General features: G+C 42.9%; 1 protein-coding gene across 1 annotated transcript in view; it reads right to left on the bottom strand.

The window, feature by feature from the left end:
• Positions 1 to 1,981: 1,981 nt before the first annotated feature.
• The window catches only part of LOC120058675 (neural cell adhesion molecule L1-like protein), a 74,161-nt gene continuing 53,124 nt past the window's right edge, over positions 1,982 to 23,018 (bottom strand). Inside the window, exons 23-25 of the mRNA XM_039007423.1 lie at positions 16,340 to 16,461; positions 13,410 to 13,482; positions 1,982 to 2,171 (exon numbers count right to left, since the gene is read on the bottom strand). Of these exons, the coding sequence (XP_038863351.1) occupies positions 1,982 to 2,171; positions 13,410 to 13,482; positions 16,340 to 16,461 (385 nt within the window). The remainder of the gene's footprint in view (positions 2,172 to 13,409; positions 13,483 to 16,339; positions 16,462 to 23,018) is intronic.

Genomic DNA, 23,018 nt, shown 5'->3' with positions numbered 1-23,018 from the left:
ATAGTGTATTTACAGTAACAGTCAAAAGTTTGGACACCTACTCATTCAAGGGTTTTTCTTTATTTTTACTATTTTCTACATTGTAGAATAATAAAGACATCTAAACTATGAAATAACACATATGGAATCATGTAGCAACCAAAACATTGTTAAATCAAAATAGAGGTTATATTTGAGATTATTCAAAGTAGCCACCATTTGCCTTGACAGCTTTGCACACTCTTGGCATTCGCTCAACCAGCTTCATGAGGTAGTCACCTGGAATGCATTTCAATTAATAGGAGTGCCTTGTTGAAAATTAATTTGTGGAATTTCTTTCCTTCTTTAATGCGTTTGAGCCAATCAGTTGTGTTGTGACAAGGTAGGGGTAGTGTGACGTGGTAACATTGGACCCAGGTGCAGAGAAGAGACCAGAAAAAACAATAAACACTAAGTATCGAAAATTCACTCAGGAAACGAATGCACACGGTAAACAATTCAAGCTTCTGCAAAGGACAATTATGAAATAATAAGACACACCTGACTCCCTCTGGTGCCAGGAGGAACCATGGCAGGTGGTATACAGAAGATAGCCTTATTTGGTAAAAGACCAAGTCCATATTATGGCAAGCACAGCTCAAATTAGCAAAGAGAACCGACAGTCCATCATTACTTTAAGACATAAAGGTCAGTCAAAACGGAACATTTCAAGAACTTTGAAAGTTTCTTCAAGTGCAGTTGCAAAAACCATCAAGCGCTATGATGAAACTGGATCTCATGAGGACCGCCACAAGAAAGGAAGACACTGAGTTACCTCTGCTGCAGAGGATAAGTTCATTAGAGTTACCAGCCTCAGAAAGCAGCCTAAATAAAAGTAACAGACACATCAACATCAACTGTTCAGAGGAGACTGTGTGAATCAGGCCTTCATTGTCGAATTGCTGTAAAGAAACCACTACTAAAGGACACCAATAACAAGAAAAGACTTGCTTGAGCCAAGAAACACGAGCAATGGAAATTAGACAGGCGGATATCTGTCCTTTGGTCTGATGAGTCCAAATTGGAGGTTTTTGGTTCCAACCGCCATGTTTTGAGATGCAGAGTAGGTGAACGGATGACCTCCACATGTGTGGTTCCCACCGTGAAGCATTGAGGAGGAGGTGTGATGGTGCTTTGTTGGTGACACAGTCAGTGATTTACTTAGAATTCAAGGCACACTTAACCAGCATGGCTACCACAGCATTCTGCAGTGATACGCCATCCAATCTGGTTTGCGCTTAGTGGGACTATATTTTGTATTTCAACAGCACAGTGACCTAACACACCTTCAGGCTGTGTAAGGGCTATTTGACCAAGAAGGAGAGTGATGGAGTGCTGCATCAGATGACCTGGCCTCCACAATCACCCTACTTCAACCCAATTGAGATGGTTTGGGATGAGTTGGACCGCAGACTGAAGGAAAAGCAGCCAACAAGTGCTCAATATATGTGGGAACTCCTTCAAAACTGTTGGAAAAGCATTCCAGGTGAAGCTGGTTGAGAGAATGCTAAGAATGTGCAAAGCTGTCATCAAGGCAAAGGGTAGCTACTTTGAAGAATCTAAAATAGAAAATATAATTTCATTTGTTTAACACTTTTTTGGTTACTACAGTACATGATTTTATATATGTTATTTCATAGTTTTGATGTCTTAACTATTATTCTACAATGTAGTAAATAGTGAAAATAAAGAAAAACCCTTGAATGAGTAGGTGTCCAAACTTTTGACTGGTACTATATATTGAAACTGCAGATGTCCAATCCTGTCTACAAGAATGTGAAAACATTTCCTAATGAATCCGTCACAATGTGGAGGTACAAAATAAATATGCATCATATACAATTGTGATTGACAGGAATTTAACATTTCTGATCAACGTCATGCATCACACAGATGATGCCATTAATTTCCCTTTGCTGTCACACACCTTTCAGAGGGAAGTCCGAAGGAAGCATTTGTCTCTTCACGCAGTGACCCGGCTGGGTCCATTGGACTCTCTTACAGTGCCTCTGTTTTTGTGACCAGAGTATTCACCGATAAACGAGCCGTCTTCGTTGAACTGGCATTCTTCTTCGTCCCCATAGTCGCTGTCCCCTCCCATGCCCCCATCCAGGGAACATTGGCTAGCCTTCAGTGGGTTTTCCTCACTGTCACTGTCACACAGCACAAAGGACAGAGGCTCATTTTGGTTACACACACACACACACACACACACACACACACACACACACACACACACACACACACACACACACACACACACACACACACACACACACACACACACACACACACACACACACACACACACACACACACACACACACGTGTTAATTTTGTCTGCTATTTTAGATTTCATGTTAGTCTTAAGGCGTCAGTATGCTTCAGTTTGGCTGGCGTGCCCGCATACTCAAAAGACTTTCACTTCAAATACGAGAAAAAAGCAGCAACAGTGCTGTTATTCGATTTTGAGATTCCGTAGCCAGTATACGCTTCCTCAAAATAGTCAGAATGAATCTAAGATAACTCAAGAAATCTGTCATTAATATAGACGTTTTTGCAGAGGAGATCTTAATCACGCAATTTTATATCTAACTTCGATTTTTGGTGCAGTATTTCTCAATGAACAACAAAGACTTTACTGAAGAATCCCTAATGTTATTGTCAGTCGACTAAAAGTCTGGACCGTTTTAGTCTAGTTTCAGTCAGTAATTTTTTTCATTGAATAATTGATATTTACCTCTAACTTCCTGTGTTAAGATATGCTTAAATTCAGATACCCTTGTCCAACTACAATACCCTCCTATATCTTAGCTGGCAACATTGCTATTGTGGTAGATTGTAGCCTACTCTATGGTTAATCCAGGCTATGGTTAAATAGCTGGATAAAGTTGAAACAATTTACAGCTCCAATTCTCTCCTCGTCATAACCATCCGAGGGGGATGAATTACAATGATTCACTTAAAGAGGGAAGTATCTGAGCTTTCCAACAATGACAGAATTATTACAGTAATAATATTTAGCAAATAGTATATGCCAGGTGGTGTCTGAAAAAGCCCCGAAAAATTGACAAAGACTGTTCTCCATGCTCCCGTCCGGTAGGTGGTACCGGTACATCAAGGCTCAGACCAACAGACTCCTAAACTTCCAGAAGGACAACCATCTCTGCAGCACTCCACCAATCAGGCCTTTATGGTAGAGTGGCCAGACGGAAGCCAGTCCTCAGTGAAAGGCACATGACAGCCAGAGCCCAGACTTGAACATCTCTGGAGAGACCTGAAAATAGCTGTGCTATAGCTGCACTCCCAATCCAACCTGACAGAGCTTGACAGGATCTGCAGAGAAGAATGAGAGAAACTCCCCAAATACAGGTGTGCCAAGCTTGTACCGTCATACCCAATAAGACTTGAGGCTGTAATCGCTGCCGAAGATGCTTCAACAAAGTACTGAGTAAAGGGTCTGAATACTTATAGTATGTAAAAGGTGATCTAACATTTTTTATACATTGGCAAAAATGTCTAAAAACCTGTTTTGGATTTGTCATTGTGGGGTCTTGTGTGTAGATTGAGGGGGGGGACAATTTAATCAATTTTAGAATAAGTCTGTAACATAACAAAATGTGGGAAAAGTCAAGGAGGAATACTTTCCAAATGAGCTGTATATATTACCATCCATAGTTATATATTCCTGCTACCAGTCACTTTTCAGCTCTGTTTACATGTATATCCGACTACCAGTCACTTTTTATGTATAAACCCACAACCACTCCAGTACCCCTGTACATTGAATAAGATACTGGCACTGATGTTTTTTTTAAACTCACATCATAGTTCTTGTGTGTTTTTTATTGTATTTTATGTTCTATTATTATCTACAGTATATTATTATTATTATTATCATCACTGCATTGTTGGGAAAGAGCTCTCAAGGTAAGAATTTCACTGAAGGGGAGAGTGGGGTAAGATGAGCCGAAGGGGTAAGTTGAGCCGAAGGGGTAAATTGAGCCGAAGGGGTAAGTTGAGCCGAAGGGGTAAGTTGAGCCTCCCTTGTTTCTAGGACACCATACACAAATGTATAATTTGACCAAATATTTAGGAAGTGGTCATCATTTTCATTGAGTCTGTGAAGGAAGAAACCACATGGGAAAAGTGGTAAGCAAGTCCAAAAAACTGATTTTAACAAAGTCAAAAGAATGTATTGTACCTAAACCAAAGTAGATACTATTGTTCTATACATCAGTTGGCATCTCTATAAGCTTCAATAAACCTAGCATGAAAGTGTATAATAGCCCTATGTGTGATAATATGCATGAAAGTGTATATTAGCCCTATGTGTGATAATATGCATGAAAGTGTATATTATCCCTATGTGTGATAATATATATGAAAGTGCATATTAGCCCTATGTGTGATAATATGCATGAAAGTGTATATTAGCCCTATGTGGGCTAAGATAGTCAAAATGTTTGCCTTGGGGTAAGTTGAGCAAATGGCCATGAGGTAGGTTGAGCCAATGGTTGAGCCAATGGCAAGTTGAGCAAATTGAAGTGTTTTCTTCCCAGGCGTAATGCAAGGCATTATCGCTGGGATATGAGGTAACAACAGGGCCTGGCCTATGTTAAAAGTGTTTTAAAAAGTACAAAGTGTTTGTCCAGGGATTCACAACATCCTGAAATGTATATAGATATCGTTGTTAGAAAGAATACTATATTTCCATTGACGGAGTGATGCTGAATGAAATACTCAACTTAGCATTCGTATTTTAAAAATCGGGAAAAAGCCACTGCAACATGGCAAAATACAGCTTCTGATGTGATCAGAGCAAAAATTACCAATATGAAAGTAAGAGAGAGGAGACATTATTATTTCTTAACAGACTTTGGTTACCAACATAAGTAGAGCAGTAAAAAGAAATGTTTTGTCATACAGTCTGATATACCACGACTGTCAGCCAATCAGCATTCAGCGCTCGAACCACACAGTTTATAAAAGACCATATGTATGGGTAAGAGAAAATATGTATTTTTACTGTTCTAATTACATTGATAACCAGTTTATAATACAAAAAGACACCTCTGGGTTATGTGGTATATGGCCAATATGCCACGGCTAAGGGCTGTATCCAGGCACTCCACATTGCGTCGTGCTTAAGAACAGCCCTTAGCAGTGGTATATTGGTCATATACCGCAACCCCTCGGGCCTTATTGCTTACGGTACACCGCCCAGCCCTAACTCCAACAACAGAATAGTGAGGGCGAATACCGGTCATTAAAAATATTAATGAAAGTAAACAGCTGATTGGCCAGCTCAGCCAATGAGCCAACATTACATCACGTTATATAAGTAAATAGCAAGCATTTTTTAAACAGCTGGTTTGATACAAGTTTTAGGTTGGATTTTTGGAAGTGTTTTTTCTAAAACATATGCTCTGGTCACAAATGCGAGTAAAGGACGGTTCAACATTATTTGGTTATGGGTTAACAGAATATGAACTTTTAAAAGTGAGATTTTCACTGGACAGTTACTTTAAATATTCTGCAAAGGCATGCATGCGTATGCCTGAACAAAACAGATAACAAGACACTTCATGGCAAATGTAATGGCCATTAGTCTCGTGGAATTCTTGTCTCATCACATTTTCTTCAACTGAAATGAAAACTAATTTGTTATATTTATATATTTTTTGATGGCATCTCGTCTCGTTATCGTCATTAGTTTTTGTCAGGGAAAATAGATAATGAATATTTTTTGTAAAATGTAGTTATTGTTGACTAAATTAAATATGCACTATGTAGAAATAGTATCTAATAATTTTCCTAATTTCAGTTTATGTGACAAAACAAGTAAGTATAGTGTAGAGAATCATTGTACCATCTAAACCATGGATGGGCAACTGGCGCCCTTTTGTAGTTTCTTTTATTTATTTATTTATTACATTTTTGGGGAACTCAGTCGGGGTCTCAACTTACTTTTGAGCGTTAGAATACACAATGCGCAATTTCGAAATGTGGTTGTGCATCAGCAGTCACTCAATTTGCCTATGTCAGGAAATGGTTTAGATTGGTAAAATTAGTCTAGCGGCCAGCTCTCTAAACTTGTAGTAAGCATGGTAGAATTACCGACTGGGGTGGTGCCCATTGATCATCAGTTATCATATTAAAAACTGTAAACATTTGCCTCCACACTATGGCGAAATGTGTAGAATTACATGAAATTAATTGTAAAACAGATATTTTTCTCTCTCCATCCCATGGCAAAATTAGTAGAATTGCATGAAATGTGTTAGAAAATTGCAAAATCTTCTCTCCGCCTCAATGCAAAACGTGTAAAATTGCAGCAAACCTGATTTAAAACGGCAATATTTAGCAGAACATTAACTTAAATAAATGTTTTGTTTTCTTTGCTATCATGAAGGGGCGCCGCTACAATGGGTGGGGGGGTATGGATGTGGGTACACTGACCCACGAGCCACTGCAGCCCCTCATGGTGAGTTCAGGTTTTTTTGTGGATACCACCCGCATCAAAGTTGCCCATCCCTGATTTTAACCGCTGTGAAATATATTTTCTATAACCAAAAATATTGTCTTTTCAGCTGTTTGAAGCTGGTGTACAAAACCGAAAGTAAAAGATGCAAAAACAAAAAGTCAAAACGGGAGGCATAGAAATAGCACATATAGAACATATCTACCAATTCTTAGACTTGCTTTCAATGAGAATGACAGATCTATAACACACATTTCTATGTGAATTTGGTTGGGTCGCCCAAAAAGTTACATATTGCAGCTTTAACACTGATATACACACACATGCGCACACAGACATGCGCACACAAACATGCGCACACAAACAAACTCACAGACGTGTGCGCACATGCACACGGAAACACACACAGCTAGCATGGCTTTAACATAGCGGGTAGGGGTGTGGTTTTGATGGGGAAAGGGTGGATGGGGGGCAAGGGAGGCGGGCTGAGGCTACCACCGTACAATCCCTTCACTTCACTAATTGCTAATTGCCAAGGCTTCAGGACGGAAGGCAATTTCAAATCTCTTTAGATGGAAATTGCCCGAGTGCTGCTCATTCCGTACAGAGTGGCCATATGCAATCCCAGACAAACAGCCTGTCATTCCTGGTATTCCCAGGGGAGCACGCCGGGGCCAAGGAGATTAGATGCCAATTTAAGACTGGGCACATGGCCAGCTTGCAGGTGTCTCTCGACAAGACAAAGGGTCACCTCAGTACCAAGGATTTCTCATCACCCTCACTAAAGCCCAGGACCATCGATATGCGGTAATACTCTACATTATCTCTGTCCCATTTAGCATTCATAATTCAGTGTGATATGATAATTTATCAAATGGTTGTACATACTGAATAGTCAACACAAACATGAGACAATTGATTAGGGGAAGCATTAAGATATAGATGTGAAGATTTACATATCAGGCCTTTAAGAAATCCTTTTCAATAATCTATTAAACATCCAACATTAATCTTCTCATATCTGTATGATATCTGTAACGCTTGTTCTCCTCCTCTTCGTCCGAAGAGGAGGAGTAGGGATCAGACCAAAATGCAGCGGGTTTTGAGAACATAATGAATTTATTCAACCACGAAGACGAACACGAAACAACACTTGGAATAATTACAAAATAACAAAATGAACGAAGACAGACCTGAAATAGAGAACTTACATATAACACGAAGAACTCACGAACAGGAATAGACTACAAACAAAACGCTACAGTCCCGTGTGGTACGAACATACAATACAGACACGGAAGACAACCACCCACAAACAAACAGTGTGAACACCCTACCTTTATATGGTTCCCAATCAGAGGAAACGACAAACACCTGTCTCTGATTGAGAACCATATAAGGCTAATTACCAATGGCCTAAACATAGAAACACAAAACATAGAATGCCCACCCCAACTCACGCCCTGACCAACTAAACACATACAAAAATAACAGACAACAGGTCAGGAACGTGACAGAACCCCCCCCCCCAAGGTGCGAACTCCGGGCGCACCCCTAAAACTCAAGGGGAGGGTCTGGGTGGGCATCTGTCCGCGGTGGCGGCTCCGGCGCAGGACGAGGACACCACTCCACCATTGTCTTTGTCCCCCTCCTTAGCGTCCTCCGAGTGGCGATCCTCGCCCCCAACCCTGGTCTAGGAACCTTCACACCGGTCCCCCCTAGATAGCTCAGGACAGAGAGGTAGCTCAGGACAGAGAGGTAGCTCAGGACAGAGAGATAGCTCAGGACAGAGAGGTAGCTCAGGACAGAGAGGTAGCTCAGGACAGAGGGGCAGCTCCGGACAGAGGGGCAGCTCCGGACTACTGGCAGCTCCGGACTGGGTGGCAGCTCCGGACTGGGTGGCAGCTCCGGGCTGGGTGGCAGCTCCGGGCTGGGTGGCAGCTCCGGGCTGGGTGGCAGCTCCGGGCTGGGTGGCAGCTCCGGGCTGGGTGGCTCATGACTGTAGGGCGGCTCATGACTGTAGGGCAGCTCATGACTGTAGGGCAGCTCATGACTGTAGGGCAGCTCATGACTGTAGGGCAGCTCATGACTGTAGGGCAGCTCATGACTGTAGGGCAGCTCATGACTGGAAGACAGCTCATGACTGGAGGGCAGCTCATGACTGGAGGGCAGCTCATGACTGGAAGGCAGCTCATGACTGGAGGGCAGCTCATTACTGGAAGGACAGCTCATGACTGGAGGGCAGCTCATGACTGGAAGGACAGCTCATGACTGGAGGGCAGCTCATGACTGGAAGGCAGCTCATGACTGGAAGGCGACTCTGGCGGATCCTGGCTGGCGGGCTCTGGCGGATCCTGGCTGGCGGGCTCTGGCGGATCCTGGCTGGCGGGCTCTGGCGGATCCTGGCCGGCGGGCTCTGGCGGATCCTGGCCGGCGGGCTCTGGCGGATCCTGGCCGGCGGGCTCTGGCGGATCCTGGCCGGCGGGCTCTGGCGGATCCTGGCCGGCGGGCTCTGGCGGATCCTGGCCGGCGGGCTCTGGCGGATCCTGGCCGGCGGGCTCTGGCGGATCCTGGCCGGCGGGCTCTGGCGGATCCTGTCCGGCGGGCTCTGGCGGATCCTGTCCGGCGGGCTCTGGCGGATCCTGTCCGGCGGGCTCTGGCGGATCCTGTCCGGCGGGCTCTGGCGGATCCTGGCCGGCGGGCTCTGGCGGATCCTGGCCGGCGGGCTCTGGCGGATCCTGGCCGGCGGGCTCTTGCTGCTCATGGCTGGCTGACGGATCTTGCTGCTCATGGCTGGCTGACGGATCTGGTTGCTCATGGCTGGCTGACGGATCTGGCTGCTCATGGCTGGCTGACGGATCTGGCTGCTCATGGCTGGCTGACGGATCTGGCTGCTCATGGCTGGCTGACGGATCTGGCTGCTCATGGCTGGCTGACGGATCTGGCTGATCCTGTCTGACGGAAAGCTCTGGCTGATCCTGTCTGGCGGAAGGCTCTGGCTCATCCTGTCTGGCGGAAGGCTCTGGCTCATCCTGTCTGGCGGAAGGCTCTGGCTGATCCTGTCTGGCGGAAGGCTCTGGCTGATCCTGTCTGGCGGAAGGCTCTGGCTGATCCTGTCTGGCGGAAGGCTTTGGCTGCTCCTGTCTGGCGGAAGGCTCTAGCGGCTCCTGTCTGGCGGAAGGCTCTAGCGGCTCCTGTCTGGCGGACGGCTCTGAAGGCTCATGGCAGACGGGCGGCTCTGAAGGCTCATGGCAGACGGGCGGCTTTGCAGGCTCAGTACAGACGGGCGGCTTTGAAGGCTCAGTACAGACGGGCAGTTCATGCGGCGCTTTGCAGACGAACAGGTCAGGCGGCGTTGGGCAGACGGGCAGTTCAGGCACCGTTGGGCAGACGGGCAGTTCAGGCGCCGTTGGGCAGACGGGCAGTTCAAGCGCCGTTGGACAGACGGGCAGTTCAGGCGCTGTTGGACAGACGGGCAGTTCAGGCGCCGTTGGACAGACGGGCAGTTCAGGCGCCGTTGGGCAGACGGGCAGTTCAGGCGCCGTTGGGCAGACGGCAGACTCTGGCCGGCTGAGACGCACTGTAGGCCTGGTGCGTGGTGCCGGAACTGGAGGCACCGGGCTAAGGACACGCACCTTCAGGCTAGTGCGGGGAACAACAACAGGGCACACTGGACTCTCAAGGCGTACTATAGGCCTGGTGCCTGATACCGGCACTGGTGGTACCGGGCTGAGGGCACGCACATCATGGCGAGTACGGGGAGAAGGAACAGTGCGTACAGGGCTCTGGAGACGCACATGAGGCTTGGTGCGTGGTGCCAGCACTGGTGGTACTAGGCTGGAGACACGCACCCCAGGGAGAGTGCATGGAGGAGAACCAGGGCTCTGAAGACGCACAGAAGGCTTGGTGCGTGGTGTAGGCACTGTCTTAACCAGACGGCTAGCACGCACCTCAGGACGAGTATGGAGAGCTGTTCCCAGTGACATTAACTCACCAATACGTTCATTCGGACGGATGCCGTGCCTCATGCACCAAACCAGTACATCCCTCATATCTTTCTCCTTCAATTTCTCCATTAGCTCCTTTACTGTCTCTGCGTTACTCACCTCCAAATCCGCCCTCACCGGCTCCTTATGTAAAGCAGGAGGAGTTGGCTCAAGTCCCCTGACTGACCCAACTATATACCCCGAGAGACCCCCCCCCAAGAAATTTTTGGGTTTGACTTGCGGGCTTCCAGCCTTGTTTCCGTGCTGCCTCCTCATATCGCCGCCTCTCCGCTTTCGCTGCCTCCAGCTCCGCTTTGGGGCGGCGACACTCCTCTGGTTCTGCCCAGGGTCCTTCTCCGTCTAGGATTTCCTCCCATGTCCATTCCTCCTTGTACACCTGCTGCTGTCTGTTAACCCGCTGCTTGATCCTTCGGTGGTGGGTGGTTCTGTAACGCTTGTTCTCCTCCTCTTCGTCCGAAGAGGAGGAGTAGGGATCAGACCAAAATGCAGCGGGTTTTGAGAACATAATGAATTTATTCAACCACGAAGACGAACACGGAATAATTACAAAATAACAAAATGAACGAAGACAGACCTGAAATAGAGAACTTACATATAACACGAAGAACTCACGAACAGGAATAGACTACAAACAAAACGCTACAGTCCCGTGTGGTACGAACATACAATACAGACACGGAAGACAACCACCCACAAACAAACAGTGTGAACACCCTACCTTTATATGGTTCCCAATCAGAGGAAACGACAAACACCTGTCTCTGATTGAGAACCATATAAGGCTAATTACCAATGGCCTAAACATAGAAACACAAAACATAGAATGCCCACCCCAACTCACGCCCTGACCAACTAAACACATACAAAAATAACAGACAACAGGTCAGGAACGTGACAATATCAGGTAATTTTTCAGTTTACATTGGTAGCAATTAAAATGAGGCCAATCTCTCTTTCTTTTTTCTACATCAGAGCTGGCAAACAAGTGCCAATATAACACTAAGTGTTATGTTTATTGGTGGAGTGCGGCAGCTGGTGCGACCCATCATGGTCTGTGTTCGAATACCCATACTAAACATACTGTATACTACATACTTAATGAGTATATACTGCATACTATTAGTTCATTTTAGTATACTGTAAACGAACGGTATTATTTTAGTTGAGCATACTAGAGCTTTACCTGTCTACCAGAAGTTGATGCTGTTGCTATGCAACCTCTTGCTAGCTTGTTAGCATAACAAATGACTAGCTAAACATTTTACGATTTTGTGTGTGTCCGTAAATTCAATCTGCATTGCCGGACTGCGCTCTGGGCGTTCGTAAATCCAGAGCATTGTCAGACTGTAAATTCTGAGTGTTTTGCTCTCAGAGCATTCAGAGTGCACCCTGGACTCTCTGGCCGAGGAGTAGGGTTGATCGAAGCGTTCAACGGCAGTCAAGCACCTAAGTTAACTGGCTAACGATAGCTAGCTACTTCCAGACACAAATGAGAGAACACCTCACGCTGACCATTTTACTCACCATAGCAGAGCTGGTTAGGCTGTTTTTATGTTATCCAGAGCGTTGATGATTTAACAATGAATTAACAATGTCCATTGAAACGCACAACAACTATACCACTTAGCTAAGAATGTGAATAATCAAGTCAATAAACGTTAGATAACAGATAGTTAATATACTGCCTGGCAAGTTCGATGTATTAGTATCCAACTAACGTTATGTAACTAACTAACATACTGGTACATACTGCTGTAATGCTATGCGGCTCGTAAGGATAGTGTAGCTAACAAATTGTCAGCCAACATAACGTGTAACTTATTTGAAAAGTCATTACTTTATTACATTGCTCAACATTTTCTTAACATTTGTCATTAGTTAGTTAAATTAATTTGTATTCGCTCGTCGGACTTTGGCTGCATATTTTCAGCCATTTTCGTCAAATCTGAAAACGTTGTGAAGCCACGCCCATTTTCTGAAGAATTGCATTATGGGTCCTAAAAGTACGGAAATAGTGTCCTATGCGTGTATACTTCGTATTTTGCCAAATTTAGTACGGCATCCAGGAACTTTTGGCATACTAACTATATCCATACTATGACCAATAAGCATACTATTTACTCAATTCATGTCACAAATAGTACGGTTAGTGCGGTTAGTATGAGTATTCGAACACAGCTATGCTGTGACATCGCCATACTGTGATAAAATTACTGCAGAGTTGCTGCTAGAGTCCCGGGTTCATTTTGGGCTCTGATCTGAATCCAACTTCCTCCTCGACCTCAGCTGCAGCGCCTTGCTCTCTATGAGAGAGGAGTTAACTGGGCACTGCGTGGTCACACAGACATGAGAGAGATGGAAGTGCATCACTGATTTTTGATGACTTTGGTCATCAAAAGATGTCTCGCATTTGACCCCCCGTTTAGTTTTTTTTCCAGCTTTGAAGGAAGTCTTTTGTCCTACATGTCTCAGAATAAATCACATTTTAAAGCACATCTACTACATAGGGAGTAACGTACAACAAATGTGTTTGTGATTTTACGCAAGTGCACATGCACCCACCCAGACACACATTGACAAAACATATACTATACACAATATCCTACTCTACAGTACCATATCAATTTAAGGACAACTACCTACATTTTTTGTTTACTTAGCTGCAAACTGTTGGGAATTTTCATTTCTGTGCTGATCCAAGAAAAGCGCATGCATATAAGGTTCTTTCGGGACAAGAGAGATGTACAGTAAGAAAATCATGAAAAGTATGGAAGTTCTTCTAATCTCATTGCCACAAAGCTCAATCATAAATATATTATAGTGAAAATACATATTGCTGTCAATGTAAGCACTTCCATATTAAATCTCACCATTCTCAAGAACAATAGCAAATGGCTCACCTGTAATCACAGAATGTGTCATCATTCATGCCCTGGGACTCAACTTCAGGGTGGAGATCCTCCTTTTCCTTTACTGTAAGATTGAAACATGTTCTATTAGGCTAGTACCAGAAAGCTCTATACAGGCTCTTAGAATGTTTTAATTCAATTACATTTAAGGGAAGGAGATTGTCGTAACACCTTATAACATTTTCATGAACATTTATTTATAAATAATTTATAAATAGTCCATCATTATATAATCATAAACATTCATAAGCATTACCATTCATAAAGATTAGGAACATTTATTATAGTGTATAAAGCATTTATAAGCATTTTTACACATTTATAAGCATTTATATTGTCTTATTCATGAAGGTTAATAGAAAATGTAACCGGACATCATTCAAAACGACACTGTGGCAGATCCCGGTTGTGAGAAAGTAACATTGTCCCTGCTTTGAGAAAAAGCAGGTTCTACCTTCAGTACAAAACATTATTAGTTTGATTGACCAAATGACATGTACCAGGAAGAATCAGTGTGGTTTTCAGGAGTACATGTTTGATTGCATTCCATCCCTGAGATATCGAGTGACAGGATGAACCTTTAAAAAGGTACTCTGAGAAAAAAAGGTGCTTAGTTGAACCATATAGGGTTCTTCAGCTTGTCTCTATAGGAGAACCATTTTTGGTGCTAGGTAAACCCTTTTCAGAGGGTTCTACCTAGAACCCTCTACTGTATGAAGGGTTCTTCCTAGAATCTTCTATAAATGGTTCTACTAATCACCCTTTTATCATCTAAAGGTTCTTCCTAGAACTCTCTATGAAGAGTTAAATTGAGAACCGTTTAATCTTTGAAGGGTTCTTCTTAGAACCCTCTATGAACAGTTCAACCAGCCTTATTAGCCTTTGATATATGTAATGTATTGTCATAAAGAGTTTAATTTTAAAGGCCTTTCTTTGAGGGCCTAGTTATACTCTATCGCAGTAGTCTGAATCTCCTGGTTTTACAAGCCACATCAAGCATTCAAGTCCTGCAACCCACATTCAGAATGACTGACAGGGTAGGGAAGATTAATTAGTGAGACTACCTAAATCATCTAAACTGGAACAGACATCTCAGTAAAAGGTGAAATAAGTCTAACTACTAACAGATTGGATTCATTTAGAAAAATATACTGTATGTTAGAGATGAAAAGGTTATTGGTAGAACCCTTCATATATGGTTATATGAAGAACAATTCATAGAGGGTTCTACTGTAGGCCAAGATAAAGGAAACACTTCAGTTGTTTGAGCTGTTATAGTGTGGGTTGCAGGTCCACTCAAGAGGGCAAACAAAAGGTAAACAAAAACACCAATAAATACAATGCCATTCTGAGTGATCACCTTCAACATATGATGAAGAATTTCTATACTGATGGGAGTAGTGAAAACGACGTAAACCATATGCCATGGCCGTCTCAGTCACCAGATCTCAACCCAATTTGGGAGATTCTGGAGCGGTGCCGGAGACAGCGTTTTCCACCACAATCAACAAAACACCAAATTATGGGAATTTCTTGTGGAAGAATGGTGTCGCATCCCTCCAATAGAGATCCAGACACTTGTAGAATCTATTCCATGGCCCATTGACGTTGTTCTGGCAGCTCGTGGTGGCCCGACACCCTATTATGGCACTTTATGTTAGTGTTTCCTTTAATTCACAACACGTATCTAACACAAATGTGTAATTTTCTCATAGCTGAAACCACAGAAGGATATGAACAACAAACATCTCAAATGACCAAAAATATCTCCTCAACCATCCTGAGTGCTCTTTTGTGCGTCTGTTCCAAACGATTTCCAACAGCTCTATGTGTAAATATGATTAAAAAGTAAAGGGGCTTTTGAGAGAGACAAAGGAGAGGGGTTTCATGAAAAGCATCAGGACAAGTAAAGGAGGGAATACAGGGGTGATGAAATATTCAGTGTTCATGTTAACAGCTCCCGCAGGCGGAAATGGTGAGAGCGAAAGAGAGCGGGTGAGACGGCAGCACCTTTGTGAGGCCGAGACGGGTGCACAAAGGCTAGAGAAGAGCCAGGGCCGGGTCCCGGTGAAGGCAGAGAAGGGGAACAAAGCTGGCTGATTCCAACCTGTCTTTTTGACAACCCCAGTAATCAGTGGTGCCGGGCTGGGACACGAGGGCCACAGCACAGAGAGGAGGGACAATTGTGAAGGAAAGAAGGCCTCTAGCATCTTGCCGATGTTTCACACACAGGGTTGAATGGGGTTTGTCTGATTTCCCACATGCATGGACTGATTGGCATGCACGGTATGCAAAGAGCATTCCCACACATGTCACGACTTCTGCCGAAGTTGGTCCCTCTCCTTGTTCGGGCGGCGTTCTGCGGTCGAAGTCGCCGACCTTCTTGCCATCGCTGATCCACTTTTCATTTTCCATTGGTTTTGTCTTGTCTTCCATCACACCTGGGTCCAATTCCATCAATTACATGGTGTGTATTTAACCCTCTGTTCTCCCCCCATGTCCTTGTCCGTAATTGTTTTCTTGTAGTGCTTGTGCACAGTATGCTGGTATTACCGGGTTTTGTTTGACCCATTTATTGTATTGTTCTGTTGACGGTGGTTTATGGATATTAAACGACACCGTTGTAAATCAGTTTTCGCTCCCCTGCGCCTGACTTCTCTGCCGCCAGTACGCACCTCACTACAACACAGCTGAAGCTGTTGGCCAGGTTCGGGGTCCATTTTATTTCAGTTAAATCAGGAAATAAACAGACATTCAATTTGTGAATAAATAAAAAAATCACCATTGAAAACAATAAGGTAATGTTCGGTTGACGAGCAATTTATTTCCTCTATCGAATTAAATAGATGCCAAAACCAGCGAAGTTCAAAGACAAAACTGACCTTGGACACTGGAAGACATGTTTGGGTGAGGTGGCGTACCTGCGTATTTGCCACCCTTGTTGCGGGTCACGAAGCATGCGATGAGCACGGTGAGGGTGAGGAGAGCCACAGCGCACATCATCCCGATGAACCAGCCCTGGGTGGAAACTCCCAAGTGAAGACTGGCCAAACCTAACCCACCCCAAACAGACAAATGAGGTTAGTTTGCCCCATGCCCTAAACAACTCATATAACAACTAGTACATTAGAAAACAGATAGCACAAAAACTGGTTGGCATGTGAACCATATGGAAGTCCGTTGAGGTCGTGAAAATAACTTTTTTTCTCAATAGACCCCCATAGTACAATGATATCCCCTATTGTTTGATTGTTTCACTTTCCCCTGGTAACATTTGTCAATCACTTGTAAAATAATATAAAATGAAGGACACAGGAAATAAAAACACATCTCATCACAAACGCTGTCGATAATTGTAGACAAATGCTTGTCAATCTGGTATTCTGTTGTTGTGAGTGGAATGGACAGTTGATGGCTACCAATTGCACACCATGGGACTATTCTCTCTTACCTTTGACCCTGGTCTGTATAACGTCTTCGAAAATACTAGCATTATCGAGCCGTGACTTGGCCAAGAGACGCACAGTGTACACCGTCCCAGGCTCCAGCCCTTCAATCAAATGGAAATTCTTAGAAGTGTTTACTGCTTCTGAAATCCTCCAGTTACCTTCACCTACAGGATTCGCACAACCATCATGTGTTATTAGTCAGGCTAGCAGCACATGGTAAGGACTATCGCCATGCTAAACACTACTTCTACGACAACAACACTGAAAAATACATTGTTTACATTTCAGATAATGGAAACAAAGTATAAATGAATTGTAAGTTACTAAAATGCAATAGCAGTCAGTTTGTGCATACAGTACAGTCAAGCCCTATATATCCTTATAACTAGGGCTGTGGCGGTCATGAAATTTTGTCAGCTGCTGATTGTCAAGCAAAAAACTACCGGTCTCACTGTAATTGACCGTTAATTAACATAAACACATTTAGCATCTCCTGTCTTCCACACATAGCCTACAAGTTACTGATGCAGATCTTTGGAACATCTACATTTTAAAAAGTCAAATAAATCCATGCAATATAGCCTACACCATCACAATAAATCCAGTATTTATTTTAGACTGGTCTAAAGATATGAAGAAAATGTAGTCTATTTCAGAAGAACAGAATAGCATACACTGCATGGTCCTTATGTTAGGTCCTGATCTGGCTATGCCATATAGCTGTGAGCTACACTAGTTCATTTAACAGAAAATATTTGCTTAGAATTCCGTAGCATTATTTTATATTATTTTATAGTATGAAGAATACAATTGAACCTAGTTGAATAAAATAGAAAGGATCTTTTCTCCACACATGCATTCTGTGTTGAGCGGTTAACAAAGAAACAGGTACTCCCTATATGCTTAATTTAGAGTTATTTATGTAACTTTAGTTGTGATACAAATGTTGGGCTATATGTTTAGATTTTTAATACATTCTAAGGCTGTATGATGTGACTCTAATGATGATTTGAAAAAAGTTGCTCTGCTTTGTTTCTTGCACAGGCCGCACATACTTCATCAGTCTCTCATTCACAATTTGACAAGCACTTGATAATGCCTCGTATTTCCCAGCAGCATCCCCTTTGTGTCGCCCTAATTTCCCTAAAAAAATGAATGCATTTTGCGGCCAGTAGCCGTTATGCCCTTTGGCTGAATATAATAATTATAAATCCCTTCTCCCTACTGCCTGCCCGAAGCATGATTGGGTCTTCCTCACAGGCTACAAGTGAAGACCGACACATCGGGGACGCAACTGCGTGCATCCTTATCCAATTCCGAGGCGCATATTGAAGATATTGGAAGAACTTTCCACATTTACTTTTCATCAGCCAACAAGATGAGTAGGCCTAACAAACAGAAAAAGCACTAGCCTATGTCAATCTACTATCCCCATAGTACAAAAGTTGACCTATTCTGTGCGAGAAATAAATATTCCAAACATAATCTGGGACAATTGTGGGATGCGAAAGGTCCCAAATTAATACAACCACTAGCATAAAAAAAACTGTTTTAAGCAATGAGCCCGACGCAACAGATGAGAACGTTTAGCTTAAAATGTTGATAAACTAATAGGCTATTTCTTCACAGCAATGCGCACACGCAGAAGGCTATAAGTGCAAATGTTCCATTAGCAGGAAAACACCATTATCAAAACGGACCACAAATGCAATTATGCATGTAATGCTTTTATTATAAAGGTGCATTTTTATGGTGAAAATGAGCTTCCCCAAACTTGAAACACTTGCGCTGCGTATGTATGCCAGTTAGGCTCTACACCCATTGTAAAGCGGATTCATGTGCTTCATTTTAAGAAGTTATTTGGCCACTTTAGTTGTGATACAAACCTTATCATAACACATATGCCTATGGGCTAGGCTACATGAGGTGTGCGATTATGATTTGAAAACGTTTTTCTTAAGCTGGGCATCATTGATAATATATAATTCACAAGTGATAGGCTAATATTGTCACCCATCACACTATTCTTAATTTAATCTTGTCTTTACATATACTAAATAATATATGTGTGAAATGTGTTATAATTTAGAATGGACCATTATCATGCACCTGTATTGAACAGGAGCAGCGGGGGGAAAACATGTAATCTATGCACTTAAGTAGCGAATGAAGGATGCTTTTCCCGTGGTTCATTTTCATGCCAGCCAGGTAGGCTTTACTCCTGTTTTAAAGAGAAGCAATTTGCTTAATATTACGAAGGTGGAGAAATAAATATAGCAAGTCTAGCCTATAGAAAGCTGATGGGATCATCCTCTTTTTAATAGAGGCCATCACTCTGTTTTCTCACGCAATTACATAGCCTATAGAAAAGTTGAGCAACATTAGCTCATAGGCTCTCATGAAGTGTTTGATTAGATTTTTGACTACATTTGCATTGATGTCAGAGTGATTAGAGGGACAATAGAGTAGTTCGCCAGTTCAGTAAGCTACTAATGACCATCAGCAGGATCAAAGCTTGGAGAAGCCTAATTACCGTTACTAAACGGTCACATGGAATTTGACTACCATCATGACTCTTGACCGCCAGTGTGGCGGTAATATGGTCACCGTAACAGCCCTACTTATGACATATAACTACATGCGTCCATTTAAAGAAAGAGTAATACACTAGCAATGTGCTACTTTTTTAAAAAGCTGTGGGGGTTAGAGAGTAGCTTACGGTTATTCACATAAGCGACATAAAGCTGAGAGTCCTGTTGCTCGTCCCCGGCAGTCCAGCTGATTTTTACAAAGGTGTCACTCACATAGGAGCTTATGTTAAACAGGGCTGGGACTGATAAAGACAGAAGAAAGGAAGGGGAAAGAAAAGAGAGGCAGGGAAGAGAGGATTAGTGAAGCCAAATCAGATCCCCCAAGTAAAGAACACTGCAGCCACTAGGCACCCTTCAAGGAGACTGTTAGAAAGCAAGGCAGGCATCCTCTACTTGATTGTGTGAAATTGGATGTGGTGTACAGGGGGATATATAACTTAGGCAAGTCTTCTGAGCTGCCATTTATGACACCCCACATGCAATAATATCTAAATAGATCCGACTACTTAATGTCTGGAAATTGTATTGTTGTCAGAGACACAGAGTGGAAAATTCATCATAATAGAAATATAGCAAAAAACAAAGGAGCATCATAGTAGAAGTGTGAATATGTAGTATACCTAAGGAGGAAGGAGTTGCATTCATAGGAATCGAGCTGGGAGGAATGAGAGAGCAGTTCTGCCCTGAAATGAAAGACACACCTCAAGTTCCAATGTACCCATTGAAATAGTTTCTATATTTCTACAATTGTCTTGTTTATGGAATGACCCATTTCAAATTGTACTTTGTCAACATTTACACGACATCTACAACGGAGGTCTACTAATGGTAGGCTCAGTGCCAGGTATCAATGTAGTGTTATTGAATGCTGAAACAATTATGTGTCCAGGCTCTACAAATTGACATCTCGCCACCAATTACAAATGCCTATTTATGGTTAAAAATGACGCTGCTACCACTACTGTATACTACAGTGGCGTCATTCAACAACATTTTTTGAAGGGCCACTGATGGCCAAATTCTATATTTTTGCATTAATTCCATATCTTGTTTTACTACAAGACTAAATCCCAGAATTAGCCTAGCGAGCAAAGTTGTTTGAAATTATGTCAAAATTAATGTAAAAGAGATTCTAATGACATCATTTCAACCCGTTTTGCCCACTGGGAAGGGGGCATGTGCCTCTTTAGTTCCGATGGGCATGACACCACTGGTATACTCTTACTAATGTTAGGGCAATTATCATCACACTACTATCCTATCGAAATATCACACACAATTAACACATTCCGTTTGCAATTCTAACATGTTCCAATGGCATGGGAAATGACTTGATAAACTATTTCCAAAACATTTTAAATGTATTAAGGATCTAAAAATCCACTCCAAACTATAGCTTTTATGGTAATTGTGAAAGCAAAGATAGGGAAGAATGCCTTTTACATTCAACATGTTACAATTCAATGTGTTACAATAAAACGTGTTATTGTGTAATTCATGTATTTCCAACACATTTCTAACAAGTAGATTTCCGGTAAGGTACTACTACCACAACTACCGCTATCTGTATTTGGAATTCTATCCAGGAAGCCTATGGATACATACTCCTCTCAGTGGGTGCCACAGCTGGAATGGAGGAGAAATCTTCAGAGGGAGAAGAGTTCAAATAAGGCACCACATCACAAACATGAGGAAAGCTAGTCTCCAGGCACAGTCAAACACCAAATACCATACACATGTACGCACCGATGCATGCACGCACGCACACACACACACACATACATACACAGCCATAATCCATCAATACACACAACACAAAAAAACTACAACCATCATCTATCAATGATGATGACAGCCAAATGGTACATTTTTAATCAGGCGTAGACATATGCAAGGGATACACAAAGCACAACACTAAAGCCAGGTATTGATCCTTTCAAAACAACTGACATGATGAAATGTGCTTTATGAAGAGCTTATACACTGAGTATACCAAACATTTGGAACACCTTTCTAATATTGAGTCGCACCCCCTTTTGCCCTCAGAACAGCATCAATTCTTCGGGGCTGGCCCATTTTGACTCCAATGCTTCCAACAGTTGGCTGGATGTCCTTTGGGTGGTGGACCATTTTTGATTCACACGGGAAACTGTTGAGCATGGAAAAACAGAAGCGTTGCAGTTCTTGACACAGACCGGTGCGCTTGACACCACTATCATACCCCGTTCAAAGGCACTTACATTTTTTGTCTTGCCGATTCACCCTCTGAATGGCACACATAAACAATCCATGTCTCAATTGTCTCAAACCTTAAAAATACTTATTTAACCTGTTTCCTCCCCTTTATTTACTATGATTGAAGTGTATTTAACAAGTGACATTGATAAGGGATCATAGCTTTCACCTGGATTCTAAATATCACATACACATGCTAAGATTTGTTTCAGATGGTGCCGACGGAGATGGCAGCATTGCAACTAGCTCTTAGAAAACTTTTATTAGCTCAGGAAATGTTTTGTGTCATTACATACAACCGGGAAGGTTGGATATTAGAGCGGCGGTAACTCACCGGAACTACCAGCATTATGACCAGGAATATGACTTCCCTGGAGCCGATCCTTTGTTCACTCTCCCCAGAGCAATTGAACTTATTCCAGAGGCCGACCCAAAACATCGCCGGCGGAGGAGAGGCACTCGAGGCGGCATGCTGGTTCGACTTAGGAGGCGCACACACTACCCACCGCTTCCGAGTATATTACTCGCTAATGTTCAATCTTTGGATAATAAAGTTGATGAGCTTAGAGCAAGGATTTCTTTCCAGAGAGACATCGGGGCCCACAAAGAACTTCACTGAACTTTATGCAAACTGGAAACCACATATCTTGAGGCTGCGTTTATTGTAGCTGGGGATTTTAACAAAGCAAATCTGAGGACTAGGCTGCCGAAATTCTACCAACATATTGACTGTCCTACTCGCGCTACTAAGACTCTCGACCATTGCTATTCAAACTTCCGGATGCTTACAAGGACCTCCCCCACCCTCCTTTCGGCAAATCTGACCACAACTCCATCTTGCTCCTCCCGTCCTCCCGAAACTCAAACAGGAAGTGCCCGTGCTTTGTACTATTCAACGCTGGTCTGACCAATCGGAATCCACGCTCTCAGTCCCATCAAAGCTGGGACCGAGAGACTGAAAAACAGCTCTATTTCAAGACCACCAGACTGCTAAACAGCAATCACTAACTCAGAAAGGCTGCTGCCTACAATGAGACCCAATCACTAGCCACTTTAATAAATTGATCACTAGTCACTTTATACAATGCCACTCTAAATAATGCCACTTTAATAATGTTTACATATCTTACACTACTCATATCACAAGTATATACTGTATTTTATACCATCTATTGCACTTTGCCTATGCCACTTGACCATCGCTCATCCATATACTTACATTCACATATTCTCATTCACTCCTTTAGATTTGTGTGTATTAGGTAGTTGTTGGGGAATTGTTAGATTACTTGTTAGATATTACTGCACTGTTGGAGCTAAAAGCA

The sequence above is a fragment of the Salvelinus namaycush genome, chromosome 14 (genome assembly GCF_016432855.1).
Source record: "Salvelinus namaycush isolate Seneca chromosome 14, SaNama_1.0, whole genome shotgun sequence".
NCBI lineage: Eukaryota > Metazoa > Chordata > Actinopteri > Salmoniformes > Salmonidae > Salvelinus > Salvelinus namaycush.
Note: the sequence above shows the minus strand (reverse complement) of the source record. Positions and strands in the feature narration are given on the sequence as shown.